General features: G+C 48.6%; 1 protein-coding gene across 1 annotated transcript; it reads left to right on the forward strand.

Annotated features, from left to right (window-relative positions):
• Nucleotides 1-8,905: 8,905 nt before the first annotated feature.
• On the forward strand, nt 8,906-16,933 carry SIGLEC11 (sialic acid binding Ig like lectin 11; the record flags this gene model as incomplete). Its single annotated transcript, XM_081031160.1, is given in 10 exon segments — nt 8,906-8,959; nt 8,961-9,150; nt 9,230-9,610; nt 9,749-10,033; nt 10,186-10,233; nt 13,168-13,425; nt 13,518-13,802; nt 14,024-14,117; nt 14,432-14,483; nt 16,020-16,933. Coding segments are annotated over 10 exon segments (1,815 nt in total). The 3' UTR covers nt 16,188-16,933.
• Nucleotides 16,934-19,556: the final 2,623 nt, after the last annotated feature.

Here is a 19,556-nt window from a genome sequence, read left to right on the forward strand (position 1 = left end):
TGGGAGAGGGCAGTTGTAAGACAATGACAATAGAAATAACAGATAGTACTTATGGTCAAGCACACAACACTTGGTACATGGCCAAGGTCACGATGGGACTGATTGAACTGGTAATGATACAAGACCCACTTTTAGATTCAGACCCTTAATTACTTACATAGATAGCAAAACAAAGGATAGCTAAAGATGCCAGCTCCCCATAGCCCTAATCACATACACCAAAATGGATGACACACAAACAAAACAGGCTGGACAGCTGCAACAAGAGTTGTGGGGTACCCCATGTGGAGAAGCGCCCTGTCTGATTAAAGCCTCCCAGGGGTATTTGGGAGGTAAGTGGGAGATGGCCTGGTAACCATAGTGGGGATGGGCCCCTTCATCTATCTGTTGAGGGCGTAACTATGTGGCAGGCACTCTTTTTTTTTTTAAGGAGGGCACAGCTCACAGTGGCACGTGTGGGGATCAAACTGGCAACCTTGGTGTTATTAGCACCACGCTCTAACCAACTGATGCCAGACAGTATTTTAAGCACTTGACAGTCATTATTTCAGTTAATGCAAAAGGAAGGTACTGTTAGATTTTGGATGAAGAACCGTTTTTAAAGTGAACAATTCAGTGACATTAGTACTTTCGTAGTGTCATGCAGCCACCACCTCTATCTAGTTAAAAACATTTCCTCCATCACTCCAGAATAAACTTCATGCTTCCCATCCTCCCTCAATTTGTTTTTGTTTGACACTTGTAATTCCATAAACCAGGGAAATGAGTTTAATTCTTGTTCACTCTTGATAGCTTAGCTTTTAGCCTTTTGTTACATATGAGGACTTGCAATTTTAAGCCTGAACTCTACAATGTCAGTCATTTACATTGTCCATTGCAGGCCAGTGCAGTTCAACCTTACTAGCAAAAATGGAGAAAGGACTAAATTAAACTTTACCCGATAACAGTGAGATTAGGATCATCTAATGATGTTTCTTTGCTTCTCCAGAAGTGAGGCAGAAGCTGGCATTACACATCTGAGCTGTCTGGCCTTAAGACAGGAGTCTGCTTCTCTGAGCCCAGATGACTTATCTGGAAGTCAGGGATGGCACCGCTGGACCCGAGGCGGCACAAATCAGAGAATTCACCCCGGGTTTGGAGGGGCCAGCGCCTGGGTGCTAACGCTTTCTCCATAATTTTTGTGAACTGAAAAAAAATGGTGCAAGTGGTTACCCATTATAGTCAGGGAATCAATTAGAAGGATTTTGACCAGCGTTTAAATACCGGAATAGAATAGGATAAAAACTTGCAGGACGGTGGTATTTCACGAAAATTGGTATGAAATGGTTTCTTACCCTGAGTCACGATCAGAAAAGTTTGCAAGCCACTGGTAGACGCCCCCCAGCTTCGTACACTGATTTGCAGACCACTGACCATTAACATACCGGATTGCGACACCCTTTTCGACGCCGATTCCACTTTCTCCAAAACCAACATTTGGGGTCTCGCGTTGGCACTTACAGGACGCCGCCGCCAGGTGGCGCCCGTGCCGCTCCGCGAGCGGGTCCTGCGTCCTCCATTTAGACGGTGAAAGGCTGCGATTCCCTTCTGGTCCCTCCTCGCAGGGAGGATCCGATTCACTGGGAATAGAATGTCTGATCATGAATACAGCCCCCAAGCAGAGCGCGGCAGGAGGGTTCGGGTCAAGGGGATGTGGCCATCCTGAGATCCATTCATCCCTTCTTCATTCCACGATGCTCAATAAATGCCTCCCGCTCCCAGAGCTCACATCCGGGGCGGGAGGGGGGAGGGGGGAGGACAAGATGCCAAATTCAGGACCCTGCCAGTACAGGGAGGCCTTCCCGCCCAGACGGGTGCGGGACAGCCCCCGGTGAAATCCCGCCCAGCCCCCAGCCGGCTGTGCAACCTTGGGCAGCCTGCTAAGCCTCTGTGCCTCAGTTTCCTCTGCTATTAAATGGGAATGATAGCACCTACTTCATAGGGTTGTCGTGAGCATTAATTAATATTTGTAAAGCACTTCGAAGGGGCCTGGCATATGTTTGTTAAACCAATTGTTAAAAATCCCCATTTACAGAAGAGAATCCGAGGGTCAGAGCAGGGGCGTGAATCGTCAAATCCACACTCCAACCCCCCCTTCGCAGGAAGGTCTATGAATTGAGTTCAGTGATTTTTTTTAAATCTCTTTTCTATTAGATTTATTTTTATTTATTTTTTAAAAATAATTGTTTTATTTTTCAATTACAGTTGATATACAATAGTATATTAGTTTCAGGTGTATAACAGTGATTAGACATTTGTATAATTTACGAAGTGATCACCCCAATAAATCTAGTACCCATCTGATACCATATATAGTTATTACAATATTACTGACTATATTCCTTATGCTATAGCCTTCATACCCATGACTATTTTGTAACTACCAATTTGTACTTAATCCCTTCACCTTTTTCACCCTGCCCCTAGACCCTCTCCCATCTTGTACCCCAACAAATCTAGTATCCCTCTGACACCATACAAAAATATGGAACGCTTCACAAATTTGCGTGTCATCGTTGCACAGGGGCCATGCTAATCTTCTCTGTATCGTTCCAATTTTAGTATATGTGCTGCCGAAGAGAGCACGAGTTCAGTGATTTTGATTTGCAGTCTGGATGCTTTCCCTCGACATCGCGCTTGGGGTAGGAGCAAACGCAGCTCCCTTGGCATAGTGGAGGGCTGGTGAAATCCTCCAGCAGAGCGGGGGGGGGGGGTGGGGGGCCCAACCAGATGCTGGGTAGTATTGGAGTCCTGGCTGGGACTAGCATGAGGCCCTGTCTTTAGGTCAATGCAATAGCCAGACAAGTAAATGATTTTCTTACAATGAATGACATCCAGATGTCAAGAAGGACCTAGAGGAAAAGTAAAGTGAGCTGGCCAATAGTGTTTCTGCAGCTGCACTGTCCCTTCAGGATTGAACTGTGATGGATTATGGGGTAAGGTTGGGTGAGGCCTTACCCTCCCTTAGGAAAAGGGGTCTAACAGGGCCAGAAGGCACATGCCAGTTACGCTAACAGGTACCCACATCCGTGTCACCTACACCTGCCTCTCCGTGGCCTCACCCTGAATGTTCAACCGTGACTTCACGTGTAGTTCCCTGTGACCATCTGACCAGGTTACTGGCTTGGATCCTGTCCTCCCTCTCACCCCACCCCCCAAAGTCACGTCCTTCCTGGAACCTCAGAGTGGGACCTTACTTGGAAATAGGGTCATTGCAGATGGACTTGGTTAAGATGAGGTCCTACATGGTCAAGTAGACCATGAATTCAGTCTGACTGGTGTCCTTATAAAAAAGAAAAGCAAGAACAGAGACAGACGTGCAGGGGAAGACGGTGTGAAGACAGAGAAGTGATGTATCCACAGGCCAAGGAAGGCCAGCAACCACCAGAGGCGGGAAGGGGCAGGGAAGGACCCTTCTCTGGAGGCCTCGGAGGGAAGAGCCCTGCCGACAGACAGCATGGTTTCAGACTTCTGGCCTCCAGACCCGGGAGAGAATACATTTCGGTTAGGTAAAGCCCCACGGTTCGCGTTGCTTTGTTACAGCAGCCCCAGGAATCGAATACACCAAGGAGTGAATGAAGGGCTCTGTTCTGATTCATAGACAGTTTGGCTGCTGTGCTGACAACTGGCAGAAACATGCTGTCGCTGCATGAGTTCCCTGCTCAGGGGTGGCCCATGACATTTTGTAAAAATTGCGTTAAAAATAACATCAACTTTACAATTTCAACCATTTTAAAGTGTATACAGTTCAGTGGCTTTTAGTACACTCACAGTGTTAGGGAACCATCACCTCTATCTAGTTCCAGAACTTTTTAATTCCCATCATCCCCAGGACAGGAACCCTGTAGCCTGTCAGCAGTCACTTCCCAAACCCTTCTCCCCCGAGCTCCTACAAACCACTAATCTGCTTCCTGTCCCTATGGCTTTGCCAATTCTGGATATTTCATATAAGTGAATCAGAGGTATGTGAAAGAACAGAGCCCCCAAAGACACCCAGGTCCCAATCTTTGGAGCCCGTGAATGTCAAGTCATATGGCAAAAAGGACATTGCAGATGTGACTAAGTTAAGCATTGTGACGGGGGATTATCCTGGACTCCTTGGGTGGGCCCTAAGTGTAATCACCAGAATTCTTAGGGAGACATGGAGATGTGAACACAGAAGAAAAGAAATCCATGTGACGGAAAAGCAGATGAAAGCAATCAGGAAGAGAAGAAGCTACACACTGGCTTTGAAGATGGAGTAAAGGGCCACGAGGCAAGGACGTAGCTCAAGAAGTTTGAAAAGGCAAGGAAGGACACGGATCCTGCTAAAGCTACAGCCTCCCAAGGGAGCAGGGCTTAAATTTATACTTAGTGGCTTAAAACAACACAGACGTATTCTCTCACCATTCTGGCGTCCAGGAGTCCAAACTGTGTCTCCCCAAAGTGGGGATAAAATCAAGCTGTTGGCAGAGTTGGTTCTTTCTGGAGGTTCCAGGGGAGAATCTGTTCCTCACTTCTTGCAGTTTCTGCTGGTTTGTCGCTACGATCTCCTATCATCACATTATCCTTCGTCCCCTTCTGTAGGCAGGTCTCCCTCTGCCTTGCCCTTATAAACTTGTGATTACATTTAGGGTCCCCCTGGATCACCTCCATCCCAAGATCCTTAACGGAATCAGACCTGCAAAGCCTTTGACCTACAAGGTGACATCGTCACAGGTTCTGGGGATTAGGACCTGGACATCTTTGGGGGAGTCATTGTCACATACACTGTCTTCTTGAATCTGCCACCTGGAATGTGGCATTTTCTCTGATCCCATCTGTGGGGAGAGAGAGAAAGCAACACTGGGCCTCCTCCCTGTCGCCACTCCGTCTCTCCCTGGGCAATGTCGCATCACTGTAGCCCCCAGAGGTCCCGTCCGTGCACCTGGTTGGAGCTCCTCGCAGTTCTCAGCCCCCAGGAGCACAGCCAAGACCCTTGGAGGAGTCACCTGCTGACTTGGCCCCTGTGGCCCCTGGCTCACGTACCTGAGCTCAACAGGTGAATTCACCTTCATACCCCAACTCCACCTAATGCAGCTCCAGGACGCCAGGGTTCGAGGGCTGTGAGGGGCTCCGGATTCAGCCCCCGAGGCTCAGGTCAGCATGACGGACGACGCGAAGGAGGTATACAGCAGCCCTTTCTAGACTGTAAAGGATTAGTCTCGCTGTGTGAAAGAGGCCGAGGCCGGGGCAGCCACTCCTGGGTCCTGTCCAGCGGATGAACAGACACTGCAGGAGCACATCATATTTTTATTACCATAAGCCCAATACTCCTGCTTATAAACAGCGTCATGGCTCCTGTTGCTCCCGAATAATGGCCCAAATCTTTAATGTGAGAACGCAAGATACGGATGGCCCCTCCAATGTTAGCCTCTGAGGCTTGTTTCAAATGCCTAGCACATGCGCACACGGATGGGTATCCTCACCCCACACAGGCACAAAACACACTCAGAGACACAGACATCACACCCACAGGCAGGTGCACAGACAGAAACACACACACACACACACACACACACACACACACGCCTCACACGCACACAGACCTGGTCCTCAGGCCAAGGAGACCCAGAGGCAATGATGTCTCCTGTAGAAGAAAAAGAATAGGGTTTCTCTCTTGCTGGACAATTCCTAACTTTGGGTGACTCCGTGGTCCTCAGCACCCACTGTGTGTCAATGCCATGTGCTCCTGGGTCCCTGCAATCCTGCCAGAGGCTGGCCGCCCACCTCCATCCTGTGTGGCCCCTATAGGAAAAGCAATGAATAGCTTATTTGCTTTGAAAGAGTGGCAGTTTTAGGGGCCCACTTTGAAATTTCAGGAATTGAAAAATTGATTCAAAGCAGAGTTCCTGAGTCAGAAACAGGTCCTGCGGTCCCTTCTCCACAGAGCCTGCACCCCGAGGCCCTTTCCAAGGCTGCTCTCTATGGGGTCCAGGCTGGGCAGTGGACGATAGAGTAGCAAGGGTAAGAGGAGGGACAGGCAGGGGCTGCAGGGACCTTGGGTCCACATACCACGGGCTGGGGATGTGCTTTGCTGATGCTGCATGGTGTCCCTGTGGTACCCCTGGGACCATTTAGTTAAAAGTAATAAGTCGCCTTTTGTTTGAGAGACAAGTGGTTGAGAAGTAAAGTGAGGAACTGGCTCCTGATGAAAAGGAACCAGTGCTTTCTCTGTGCAGTTCCGGATTGCACTCATCCCATTTATTTCCTTTGCGATAAAGTCAGCAATTTTTCAGTGTTGACAAAAAAATATCCAACCCAACAGAAAGCTTAGAAGAGTTTATTTGAGCAAAACTGACAACAATTACCAGGAAGCAAAATCTCCACAGACAGAAAATGCTCTGCAAAATGGAGGGTTTGTAGCTTATTTTACACATAGAATCAAAGGAGGAGCGTTACATGAAATCCACTGGTGGTAGATTAAGGGGGTGGGCAAAAGCAAAACGGGGGTGGGAGGTGAGGGGGTAAGGTGTGTGAATCTCTGGGATTGGATGAAAGTAAATTGTAGAGCCGGCACTCATTTTACATGGGTGGGTACCGGATAGCTAATACTTCACATAGAGATGGTAATCAGGGGCCAAGAATAATAATGAGGGATTCTATAGTTTACTGCTCTGGTCTGGAAAAAGGGATTACTGACATTCCAAGGGCATGTTATCCCAGATGCAAAAAGACAATACACAGGCTCACTTCAAGTAGAGTTTGACCTTTGTCAAGGAAGCTAAACATGTGACTTTCTGCCATGGTCCATCTTAGTTAGGAAGTTTTATGTTCACACCATCCTATGTGGTTATTTTCGGTCTCCTGAGCGTGTCAGGTTTAACCTGTGGCCCCTTTCCCGTCCACCCTTGGTAGGCAATTTCCCAATCTAGACAAGCTGTGGGCCCTTGGGAGTGGAGTACTGCATGTCCACCAAGGGGCACACCGAGGACGCCTTGCTCCGGTCTGCAGAATCAACAAACCCAGGCGGGTGGGCACATGGCCCCCACTTAGAGAAACAGTGGCTTCTGGCACTGCAGCCTGAGGAGGGAAACAGAATGTTCTGGGGGCCCCCAAGACCTCCCTGAGGTCCAATGATTCACAAGAAGGACTCAGTGAACACAGAGGAACTATTATACTCAAAGTGGAAGGATACAGGTTAAAATCTGCAAAGGGAAAGGTGCACGTGACAGGGTCCATGAAAGATGGAGCACAAGCTTCTAGTTGTCTCTCCCAGTGGAGTCACGTGGACAATGCTGAATACTTCCAGCACTATGGCCTGAATTGTGTTCCCTCCAATTCAAATGTGGAAGCCCTAACCCCCAATGTGACTGTATTTGGAGATGGGGCCTTTAGGAGGTAATTAAGGTTAAACGAGTTCATAAGGGTGGAGTCCTGATACACAGAATTAGTGTCCTTATAAGATGAGACACCAGAGTTATCTCTGAGGGAACAGCAAGAAGGTGGCCATCGCCAGCTAGGAAGCGGACTCTCACCAAGCGGGCACCTCAGTCATGGACTTCCCAGCCTCCAGAACTGTGAGAAAATATGTTTCTGTTGTTTAAGCAATGGTGGCATTCGTGTGGCAACACGAATGTGTATTGCCAATCAGGGACGCTCACCTGGGCCTTGGTGTCCAGGGTTTTTCCTGGGGGCCTGTTATGGGTTGAACTGTGTCCCCCCCAAAAGATACTGAAGTCCTAACCCCAGTACCTGTGGATGTGACCTTTTTGGAAATAGAGTCTTTGCTTTTTCCTTTCTTCCATGGGTTCTCTCTTTTGACCTCTTGTGGGTTGTTTTCTTTTGAACATAAAAAAAATATAAAATACATATAACATAAAATTTACCATTTAACTGTTTTAACGTATACAATTCAGTGGCATTAAGTACATTCACAATATTGTGCAACCATCACCTCTAGCCAGTTCGGAACTTTTCCCTTACCCCAAAAAGAGGCCTCCTACCCATTAATAATCACTCCCCATTCCCCCTCTCCCCATCCTCTGGCAACAACTAATCTACTTCCTGTCTCCATGGATTTGCCTGTTCTGGATATTTCATATAAATAGAATCATACAGTAGGTGGCCTTTTGTGTCTGTCTCCTTTCACTTAACATAATATTTTGAAGTTCACCCAGGTAGTAGTAGGTATGCCTGAATAATATTCCACTGTATGGACGGACCACCTTTCACTCAGTGTTTTCTATTTGCTAGTTAATGTCCAATTCTTCAGACTTGACTGAAGAATGTGCAGTGCAGACCCTCACAGGTACCCAGGGCTCCCACCTCCCAACTCAGCACAACCCAGAACCTCTCTGTGCCCAGGTGGGGGTTTGGGGGTGGGAGTGTCCTAGGCATTGAGGAGGTGAGGAGGTGGCAGAGGCATCACCACATGTGATCCAAGGTTCCACTTCCCTCTGTGGTGCTCCTGGTCCCAGTAGACTTCATTTACAAAACACAAATTCAAAGATGAAATTACTAAGAATTTCAAAATGGCAATCTCAGAGACTTGAACCCAAGGCACGACGCCCTCCTGAGCCTGGGGCGCCATGCAATGGCCCTGCTTCTCACTGTGGAGCTGGGAGTTGACTATAGACCCGGTCTGGAGACAGGTAGGATGTTGCGTGCCCTTGGGGAGTCTGGGAGCAGGGTACTGACTTTGGGGGTCACAGTGGGGGCGAGGCCCCTGAGGACAGCAGTTGGAAGTCTACTCTCCTGGTTGCCTTCAGCTGCTGCATTAAGTAGATGTTTGCCTGGCAGGTGAATGAATCAATGAATGGCCTCTACCACCTCGCCTGAGCCCTTCTCACCTATTTCCCCCAAGAGCCAGCTCCTGGGACCGCCCTCCCCCTGAGGCTGAGCCAGGATGGCCCGTATTCTTTCTCTGCCACTTTCATCTGAAAGGAGAAGTCAGAGGAGGGGGTTCTTCTGTGATATCTGTGGTTCCCGAGGTTCCTCTTCTGTGGGTGGTTACTGTCCCTTCCAGAAGCTTCCTCTTGGAGCTTCCTTTCAGAAAAGACAGACAAGTTCAGAAGCAGGACAGTCAGAAGACAGGCCGAGCCCCTGGGACCCTGGAAATGCTGCGACTGCTGCTGCCCCTGCTGTGGACAGGTGAGTGGCTGAGGGGGGAGGGGCGGGCCAGGGGCAGGGGCTGGAGCTGAAGTTGCTACCGAGCCTCTGTGTCCCCCAGGGTCCCTGCAAAACGATCTAGAGTACGAGCTGCAAGTACAGGAATCAGTGACGGTGCAGGAGGGCCTGTGTGTCCTCGTGCCCTGCACTGTGTCCTACCCCTGGGCTGACTGGCAGGACCACACTCCAGCTCATGGCTACTGGTTCCAGAAAAAACATAATTCCAAAAAAGATATTCTCGTGGCCACAAACAACCAAAATGAGAAAGTACTAAAGAAGATCAAGTCTCGATTCGACCTCCTTGGGGATCCCGGAGCCAAAAACTGCTCTCTGAGCATCACAGATGCCCAGAAGAGAGACAGTGGAAAGTACTATTTCCAGCTGGAGAGAGGTCACGTGAACCACACTTACCAAAGTGACCTGCTCACTGTGAACGTAACAGGTATGGAACGGTTCCCAGGAGTAGACAACAGGGGTGGGCAGCCGTGTGTTCTCAGGGGGTCCGTTCAGGGTTGGAGTGCCTCTCTTAGAGGCACACACGGGGCCCCTCGGGGTCGCTCTCTCCCTCTCTCGTCTTCAGCACTGACACAGACCCCCGACATCCAAGTCAAGGAGCCCCTGCAGTCCGGCCGCCGCAGCCACCTGACGTGCTCCATGCCAGGGGCCTGTGACGGGGCGATGCCCTTCACCATCTTCTGGACAGGGGCTGCCGTCAGACCCCTGGGACTGGACTTAGTGGCCTATAACTCCTCAGAGATCCTGCTCACGCCCCGCCCGCAGGACCACGGCACCAACCTCACCTGTCGCGTAACCTTCCCCAGGACTGGTGTGAGCACAGAGAGGACCCTCACGCTCAACGTGTCCTGTGAGTGCGTGGCCTGGATTCCCGGTGGCGGAGGGGGCTACAGGAAGGCCGTGCACTCCTTCTGTTCCACTTCTCATTTCTGTGTCTCCTGGGCGTGGCAGTGGGGGCAGGGCCAGCTCTGACGCCTCTCCTCACTGCCTTTCTTTGTCCAGACGCTCCACAGAACCTGAGCATCAGCATCTTCCGAGGAAACGGCACAGGTAAGACGGGACATCCCCTCCCCCAGGCTGGGAGCAGGTCTCCACCAGCAGAGAGCAGAACCCAGGGCTCCAAGCCAAACCCAGGAGTGCCTGGTGCTCTGCAGAGACCGAGGCACCCCACTCCCTCTCTGACAGCTTGTTTTTACTGACGATTCGTGACGTGCAAAGATGATTGTCAGATGGATGGGTGTTATGAGGGAACAGCATAAAAGGAAAACCTGGGTACTCACCCCAGGTAAAGAAACAGGACAGCAACTCCCCCTGGGAAGCACCCCCAAACATCCATTCCCAAGGTGCATGCCCTTCCATCTGGCCTCAGAGGAAGCCACTACCCTGAATCGCGTGGTATCATTGTTTTTATTTTATTTTATTTTACTTTAGTTTTGATTGAGGTATAATTGACGAATAAATTGTAAGTATTTAAAACAACATAAAGACGCAAAACGATGATCGCAATCAAGTTAATGAACACAGCCACATTCCTTCTACTTTCTTATAATTTTACCAAATATGTTTGAATCTCCATACAACGTTTAATTCACCCTGTTTCTGAAAGGACGGCAACGTACTGGTTCCTGTCTGACTTTTTTTTATTTCTTTACTTTTAGTTGAAATGAAATTCACATAACATATATAATTAGCCATCGGTATTTTAATTTTATTTATTTTCTTTTATTTTTAGGCAGATGAAGGCTGTGTTATTGAATGATCAGTCTATGTACTGGAGAAAGGCTAGAAGAGCTGAGTTTAAGTACAGGCCATTAAAATTAGCCATTTTAAAGTGAATAATTCAGTGGCATTTAGGACATTCGCAGTGATGTCCAACCACTGTTTTTATCTAGTTCCAAAACATTTTCATCACCACAAAAGGAGCCCCAAACCTATTCAAAATCATTTCCTCTTCCCTATTTCTCCAGCCCCAGGCAATTACTTATCTACTTTCTGTCTCCGTGAATTTGCCTATTTTGGACATTTTTTTAATAAATGGAATCACACAATATGTGGTCTTTTCTGTCTGGGCTTTTTCACTTAGCGTGATGTTTTCAAGGTTTATCCTCGTGGTGGCCTGGATCAGAACTTCCTTCCTTTTCATGGCTGAGTAATATTCCAGTATGTGGATGGAGCGCCATTTGTTTCTCCATCCATCTGGTGACGAACACTTCGGTTTCCCATTGTGGCTACTGTGAATAGTGCTGCTCTGAGTATTCAAATATAAATATCTGTTTGAGTCCCTGCTTTCCGTTCCTTTGGGTCCACTCCTAGGAGCGGATTTGCGGGTCGCAGCTGCCTTTTGTGATGTGGCTCCACCTTGTGTTCTTGACGTTCATCCGTCCTTGTCTCTTGTGGCCGTAATTTCTGCAGGTCCTCGTCTGTAGGTCACTGTGCTGTGCAGGAATCACACTGCAGTTTTCCATTCCACTTTTGATGGGCACTTGAGTTGTTTACAGATTTTAGTGTTCATGATGCTGCTGCTTTGAACATTCTGGTGCTGAAGGCTTCCCAAGCTTTACTGAGCACTCAAATTTCTCAAGGATCTTGTGACAATGCAGATTCTGCATTTCTAACCAGCGCCTCGAGGGTGATGATGCAAATTGTGGGATTGCAGGGATATTTATTTTCTTTTTTTTTAAAAAAAATATTTATTCTACCCCACTTCTTTTCTTTAAAATTTTTTTTTTATTGGGGCAAGGGAACAGGACTTTATTGGGGAACAGTGTGTACTTCCAGGCCTTTTTTCCAAGTCAGATTGTTGTCCTTTCACTCTTAGTTGTGGTGGGCGCAGCTCAGCTCCAGGTCCAGTTGCCGTTGTTAGTTGTAGGGGGCGCTGCCCGGCAACCTTGTGGTTGAGAGGACGCGCTCCAACCAACTGAGCCATGAGGGAGCTCAGCGGCAGCTCAGCTCAAGGTGCCCTGTTCAATCTTAGTTGCAGGGGGAAGAGCCCACCATACCTTGCGGGACTCGAGGAGTTGAACTGGCAGCCTTGTGGCTGAGAGCCCACTGGCCCATGTGGGAATCGAACCGGCAGCCTTCGGGAGTTAGGAGCACGGAGCTCCAACCGCCTGAGCCACCGGGCCAGCTCCCTATTTATTTTCAATGCTAGTAGATAAGGCAATTTCCGAATGGCTCTGGAAGGCCACACAAGATAAATGTTGCCTCTGACAAGAGGAATGTGTTGCCTGGGGAGTCAGTGTGGGGAGACTTCATTCCCAACACCCTTTCCTCGATTGTGACCAGTGAAGGCCTTACTCACCCCAAGGAAACTGGGGGAAAGCGATGAGGAGGCAGAGATTAGGCCCTAGGGAGCCTTTCAGGATTTGATACCTGAGTGGTGGATACTTGAGTGAGGGGCACTGAGCCACTCAGGAAGAATAGAAACGTGGACAGCGTGATGCCTCAAAGAAGTCCAGGGACGGCCCCAGTGTCCGTCAGTGGATGGTCCAAGAAACGTGGTCTGTCCAGATGGTTGACATAATTCCGCCATAGATGGGATGAAGCACTGACACCCGCGGCGACGTGCGTGAGCCTGGGAGACATTGTGCTCAGAGAGAGAACCCAGATGCGGCAGCCCGCCGAGTGTGAGATTGCATTCCCATGCAATGTCCAGACGGGCAGACCCAGAGAGACAGACAGTTGGCTAGTGGTTGCCTGGGGCTGGTGGGGTGACAGACTGGGGGGGATGGTTGTGAGTGCAGTGTTTCTTTTTGGGGAGATGAAAATGTTCTGAAACTGTGGGGATGGTTGCACGACTCTTTAAATGGTATGTGAAATGAATTGTATGGCATGTGAATTATACCTCAATAAAGCTGCTTGAAAAACTACTTGTGGAGATCCCTTCTCAACTTAAAAAAATAGAGAGAAATAGGAAGAGGACTTCGGAGTCTGGGCTCAGTGCTCTCTCTCTCTCTCTCACTCTCCCTCTCTCTCTCTCTCTAGAAATGAAATACACGGGGAATGGCTCCTCTCTTCCAGTCCGGGAAGGGGATTCTCTGCGCCTGATCTGTGTTGCTGACAGCAACCCTCCCGCCACACTGAGCTGGGCCCAGGGGAGCCAGGCCCTGAGCCCCTCCCAGCCCTCAGACCCCGGGGTCCTGGAGCTGCCCCGGGTGGAGTCAGTGCATGAAGGTGAATTTACCTGCATAGCTCAGCACCCACGGGGCTCCCTGAACATCTCCCTTCATCTCTCTGTGCACTGTAAGTGGGGGGATAGGGGATCCCTGGGGGCAGGACACCTGGGTGCTGGGGAGGGGAGAGGCACCGCTGACCCTTCTCCTCCCTCCCCACAGACCCCCCACAGCTGCTGGGACCCTCCTGCTCCTGGGAGGAAGAGGGGCTGCACTGCAGCTGCTCCTCCCGAGCCCAGCCGGCCCCCTCCGTACACTGGCAGTTGGGAGAGAGGCTGCTGGAGGGGAACATTAGCAATGCCTCCTTCAAGGTCACCTTCAGCTCAGAGGGTCCCTGGGCCAACAGCTCCCTGAGCCTCAGCGAGGGGCTCAGCTCCAGCCTCAGACTCAGCTGCAAGGCTGGGAATGACCAAGGGGCCCAGAGCGCCACTGTCCTGCTGCTGCCAGGTCAGAGGGTCTGCTGGGGACTGAGGCTGAGGGAGAAAGGAGTGGATTGTAGATGAAGCTGGAGGTGAGGGCCTGGGGCCTGGAGGGGAAGGGGTAAGGGGCAGAGTCCCACTCTGGCTGGTTGGAGGCTGAAGGACCTGAGAGCTCAAGTTCCATGGCAGGTGGGGGCACAGGGTCCTGGGGCTTAGAGGGGAGTCACCCTCAACCTCACTCATCTGCAGGGACCCCCAAGCCTGGGGGAAGATTCCTTCTGGGGGCTGGCTGGGGAGCTGGTGTCGCTGCCCTGCTCGGTGTCTCTGTCTACTTCTTTTTCAGGTGAGTGTCATCCCTGGGAGGGAGGGTGAGTGCAGCGGGTGGTGAGGGGTCCTGAAATCCCAGACAGCCTCACCTGGAGGAATCCAGATGGTGCTGAGGGTGTGAGAATTGGGCCTTGGGCCTGAGAATCGGAGCAGGGTTTGTTCCCACCTGGATCCCAACCATGCATGTGGGGAACCTGTTTTTACTATGAAAGTCATCAGGCTAGATATGTCCCTCACCTCCGGGCCTTGGTCAGCCCTTCTAGCCTCTTTAGTAGGGGGACAGTAGTGTGAGCCAGGCAGGCTGCCGAAAGGTCCTGGCCTCCATTTCAGGGTGAAGACTTGCAGGAAGAAGGCACCCTCCACGCCAGGTCCCAGCTCCTGGGTGAGTGATGGGCCCTCTGTTCATTGGAGGTCCCATTTGGCCACCTCCCCCAGATGGCCATTGCCACATCCCTCTTGATGACTTCAGATGATCATCATGCCCCAAATAGGCTTTTGCTCTTGGGTTACCATCAACTCATCACCTAGGCCAGCAGCCCGGGAGTCACCCTCCCCTCTGCTCTCCATCTTCTCTTGCAGAGCCAAGGGCCACCATAGCCTGCCCATCTTACCGAATGTGTTCAGGTCCAATCGGACCCTCCCTACCTCCACCTCCTCACTTCCTCCCCCTCATCCTCCCCAACACAGGATGCCAGAAGGATCTCCCCCAAATCATTGTCTGCTACAAGTTCAGGCGTCCCCAAGACACACTCAGGTTCAATAATTCCCCAGAAGGACTCACAGAACTCAGAAAAGGTGTTCTACTCATGGTTATAATTCATTACAGCAAAAGGATAGGGATTAAAATCAGCCAAGGGAAGAGGCGAATGGTGTAGGGTCCAGGAGAGGCCAGCACCAGCTTCCATGGTCTTTCCTGGTAGAGTCACATACACAGGGCTTACTTTCCCCAGCAATGATGTGTGACAACATACCTGGGGGTATTACACACCAGGGAAGCTCACCCAGCCCTTGGTGTGTAGAGTTTTGGTTGGGGGGGTCAGTCACGTAGACATGGCTGACAGCCCATGCAGCTGAATTCAGTCTCTGTCTCCTGCAGAGGTCAAGCTGATACCATGTAGCCCAAGTCCCCCACCATCCATCACAGACTACCTGGTGTGGCCCAAGGTCCCAGGTGAACAAAGACACTCTTGTCAGGATATTCCAAGGATTTACAGGTTCCATCCCAGGTGCTGGGGGCAAAGGGTCAAAGTTGTCTCTGGGCGAGGTTAAACCTTTACTGTAAAATATCCTTTGATTGTAGGGTTCGTAACATAATTTCACAATTGTATTTTCCTGACCCTGTGAAATACTCAGTGGCTCCTGAGGGCAGTTCAGGTCTGAGAAAATTCCTGTTCTTCTCATACCATTCCTGTGCATCCTATTACAATTTGCAATCAGGTAGTAATATGATTGACTACTGCCTTCATTTCTGCTTCCCCTAACTGCAAGCTGGCGGGAGGTGAGGGATAGTGTCTGCTTTGTTCCCCAGTGAACATTCAGGGCCTGGCACAGGGGAGCTGCTCCATAAGGCAGCAGGCACTGAAGCCAGAGACCTGGGCATGAATCTTGGCCCTAACAGCAACTAATGTGTGATTTGGGGATATTTATTTAGCCTCGGTTTCTCCGCCTGAAACATGAGGACAATAGTGTCTCCCTAGATTACTGTGACAGACCTGGGAGACTGGCAATTGATTACCAAGGGCCAGGCATTATTACTCTCAAATATTTTTTGAATGAATGAATGGGGGCTCAGCCAATGTTTGTGGAATGAAAAGATGAAAAAATAAGAGCTCAGTTGCCAGGTTTGCTTGTGGGCCCTTCTTGCTGTCTTCCAGCCTCCATTATCCTAACTTGAGCCCCTTCTTTCCCCTCCACTCAGGGTTACCAACATGAGTGTCCACTGAACAGCCCCCTCCCCCCGTCACTCCCACCTGTGGCTGCCCCCACCTCGGGGGAGGAGCATGAGCTCCATTACGCCTCCCTCAGATTCCAGGCCACCAGCACCACCAGCACCACCGAGTATGCAGAAATCAAGCTCTGCAAATGATGAAATCAACTCCGCTGAGCCAGGGTTTCTCAGGAAAGGGAGATATCAGGGACATGTATACAGGAGTCCCCCTGGTGTGGTGATGGGCAGAACTGGGCTCAAATTTCAGTCCTGTCACCAATCATCAGCATGAGTTTGAGCAAGTCACTTTACTTCTCAGTCTCCTCTCTGTCACATGGACACAATAAACCGAACTTACAGGACTGTTGTGGGGTGTCAAGGCGGCACTTAATGGAAAGCATCTAATGGGCTCATGCACAGAGCACCGCACACGAGGTCATGTATCTTCCCAGGGCAGGCCACCTGGAATAATCCTGGCCCAAATGGGGACCACTCCGCAGGGCTGTTCTAGCTCCTGCGCTTCCTGAAGACCTGGATGCGGCTGTCACTGGGTGGCACTGCAGTTCAGTTCTCCCTCTGCCCCACCTATCCCCTTCCCCACCCCTCCCCAGGGACCATCCGTGGGGCACGTACCTCTGCACACTGGTCTCTCTCAGAGCCTGCCTCCTGGAAATCCAATTGTATATTCTACCACACACACTCAGTGAAAAATCCTTCACTGAGTATCTGAAGTAAATGATAGATTATCTAAACGATGTACCTCTTTCTTTAATTATATGTCCCTGATGCTTTGGTTCTCCTTAATGGTTTCTTCTTTTTGCAGAATTTGATTATAAAATTCCTTGCAGTTACAGTCTATGTTCCATTTACTTTGTAATATAGTTTTACAGTGGTCACTTCCAATTGATTTTTGTTCTCTTTTCCATTGATTGCCCATTGAATATTTTCCATTAATGAGAAAACACACTCAGCATTAGCACAGTGAGCCGACAGAGTGAGCATGTATTGGCATAAAGTTATCAACTTTGTGCTGGTAACTGCTCTTCAAATTTGATGTGTGGAAGCACAGAACTCCATCCTTCACAGCACAATTTGCTTTGCCATTCTTCAGGACTACACTGCGACTTTTGAAAATGGTGTCCACTGAACAAGATGAGAGCCTCGTTGTCATTTTTTTTATGGATATTTAATTTTTAAATCATGATATGATCCTTAGTATGACCCCAATTTGTAGACAGTATGCATTTCTGAGTGATGGAGGGAAGTATAAACACTCTGGAGAGAAAAATATTCATAGTGCTTATCTTTTTGCCATTGGACAGTGGTAATCTAAATTTTGTTTTTTTGTTTTCCAAGTAAATTTTGGAATATTTATAATCAGAAACTATTCCTTTAAAACCACTGGCCTTCTCTTTTGTAGTCTTCATCAAAGAGTGGAAGTTTCAGATCAGTGGTGTCTGAGCCCTAATTAAAATTAGGGCCCAGGGGTTGGATCTTTGGGTCCACATAGGATACTGTAACTTAAAAACAAACATTTAAAAATTGTCCTTGGGGGTGGCCGGTTAGCTCAGTTGGTTAGAGCACGATGCTCATAACACCAGGGTTGCTGGTTCGATCCCCACATGGGCCAGTGTGAGCTGCGCCCTCCACAACTAGATTGAAACAGCTACTTGACTTGGAGCTGATGGGTCCTGGAAAAACTCACTTAAAATAAATAAAAGTTAAAAAAAAATTGTCCTTGAACTATAATGTAAACATAGTTGTATAAGACAGAAAAATTCAATGCTAATTTAAAACTTTTGTTAAATCGCAATTCCTGGGGTTGGACGGAGAAAGGAAAGCTCCCCAGTGCTATGATTTTCTATCTTCTGGTTAATCACATCTACTTTTCTAGAGATGAGATCACATCATAGGGTTCTGATGGATTTCTAAAGGATTTACTCCCTCTCCCCACTCCCAATGTTTCATAGGAATATGTTCCCTTATTTAATAACACTTGCTAGCGGGAATTTTTTTTTAATTTATTAGTTTCAGGTGTACACGACAAGGTAATACTTAGACAAAAATATGGAACGCTTCACGAATTTGCGTAACATCCTTGCGCAGGGGCCATGCTAATAATCTTCTCTGTATTGTTCCAATTTTAGTATATGTGCTGCCGAAGCGAGCACCGGGAAATTCTTTGGGTCTAATCTTTCTTAAATGTGTTTCCTCATGACCTGTCCTCAGTAGTGATTAAAAACTTTCCTCCCCTTTCATTCTGTGCTTCAAAATACAGCATCTAATACTTTCTATTTAAAAAGTAATCAGGTTCCAGAAAAATGTTTAATTCTGAGTTTTGCTTTCCTATGCTTTTAGGCTTTGGCTTTGTCTGTTGACAGAAGCCATCTTACCCCTGAAGGAGGCTACTGTGGGTTTCTATTTAACTGCATTTTTGTAGCACCACTGACTACACTGAGACTATGTTGTCGGGCATGAGACAATAGGACTAAGAATAAGAAAAAGGAAAGGATTTGCAGGAGGATAATGGCATCCTCCTCAGCAAATTCTCTTTGTCCAGGGTTTTTGTTTTTTAGTTTCAGGTGTACAAAACAATGTAATAGTTAGACATTCACACCCCTCCCAAAGTGATAACTCCCTCCCCTAATCTACTGCCCCTCTGACATCGTATCTAGCTGTTACAGTTCCATTGACTCTATTCCCTACGCTGTACTCCACATCCTGTGAAAATATATATGTTGTAGTTGACATTGTTATTCAGCCTCGGCCTCAGGTGTACAGCGCAGTGGTCAGGCATCTACACCGTCTCTGAAGTGATCTCCCTAATGAGACAAGTGCCCATTGGATACCCTCCTCATTTTCATTTTTCATTCTCTTCTCCAACACAATACAAAATGATTGCACTTGCTCCCATGCTGCTAGAGTATTTAGAAACATCTATGTAAAAGAATCATATTCTTAAAGGGATAAAATCTTTTTGAAAAGATCAGCATGGAAATGCTGCAGAAATTACCCACCTCAAGTGAGAATTTGTCTTCCTGGTCTAAGTAACGTCTTTTTTTTTTTTTAAGATTTTTTTATTGGGGAAGGGGAACAGGGCTTTATTGGGGAACAGTGTGTACTTCCAGGACTTTTTTCCAAGTCAAGTTGTCCTTTCAATCTTAGGTGTGGAGAGTGCCGTTCAGCTTCAAGTTGTTGTCCTTTCAGTCTTAGTTGTGGAGGGCACAGCTCAGCTCCAGGTCCAGTTGCCGTTGCTAGTTGCAGGGGGCGCAGCCCACCATCCCTTGCGGGAATTGAACCAGCAACCTTGTGATTGAGAGCCCACTGGCCCATGTGGGAATCGAACCGGAAGCCTTCGGAATTAGGAGCATAGAGCTCTAACCGCCTGAGCCACCGGGCCGGCCCCCTCTTCTTTTTTAATTTAAAAATTCCTTTATTGTTAAATAAAGTTTAAAAGTGACATTGAATAGTGTAAAATATTCAAATACAGAAATGTATCAAGTTGAAAGTCTCATATAATCTACACTG

This window comes from Rhinolophus hipposideros (assembly GCF_964194185.1).
Source record: "Rhinolophus hipposideros genome assembly, chromosome: 21".
Lineage (NCBI taxonomy): Eukaryota > Metazoa > Chordata > Mammalia > Chiroptera > Rhinolophidae > Rhinolophus > Rhinolophus hipposideros.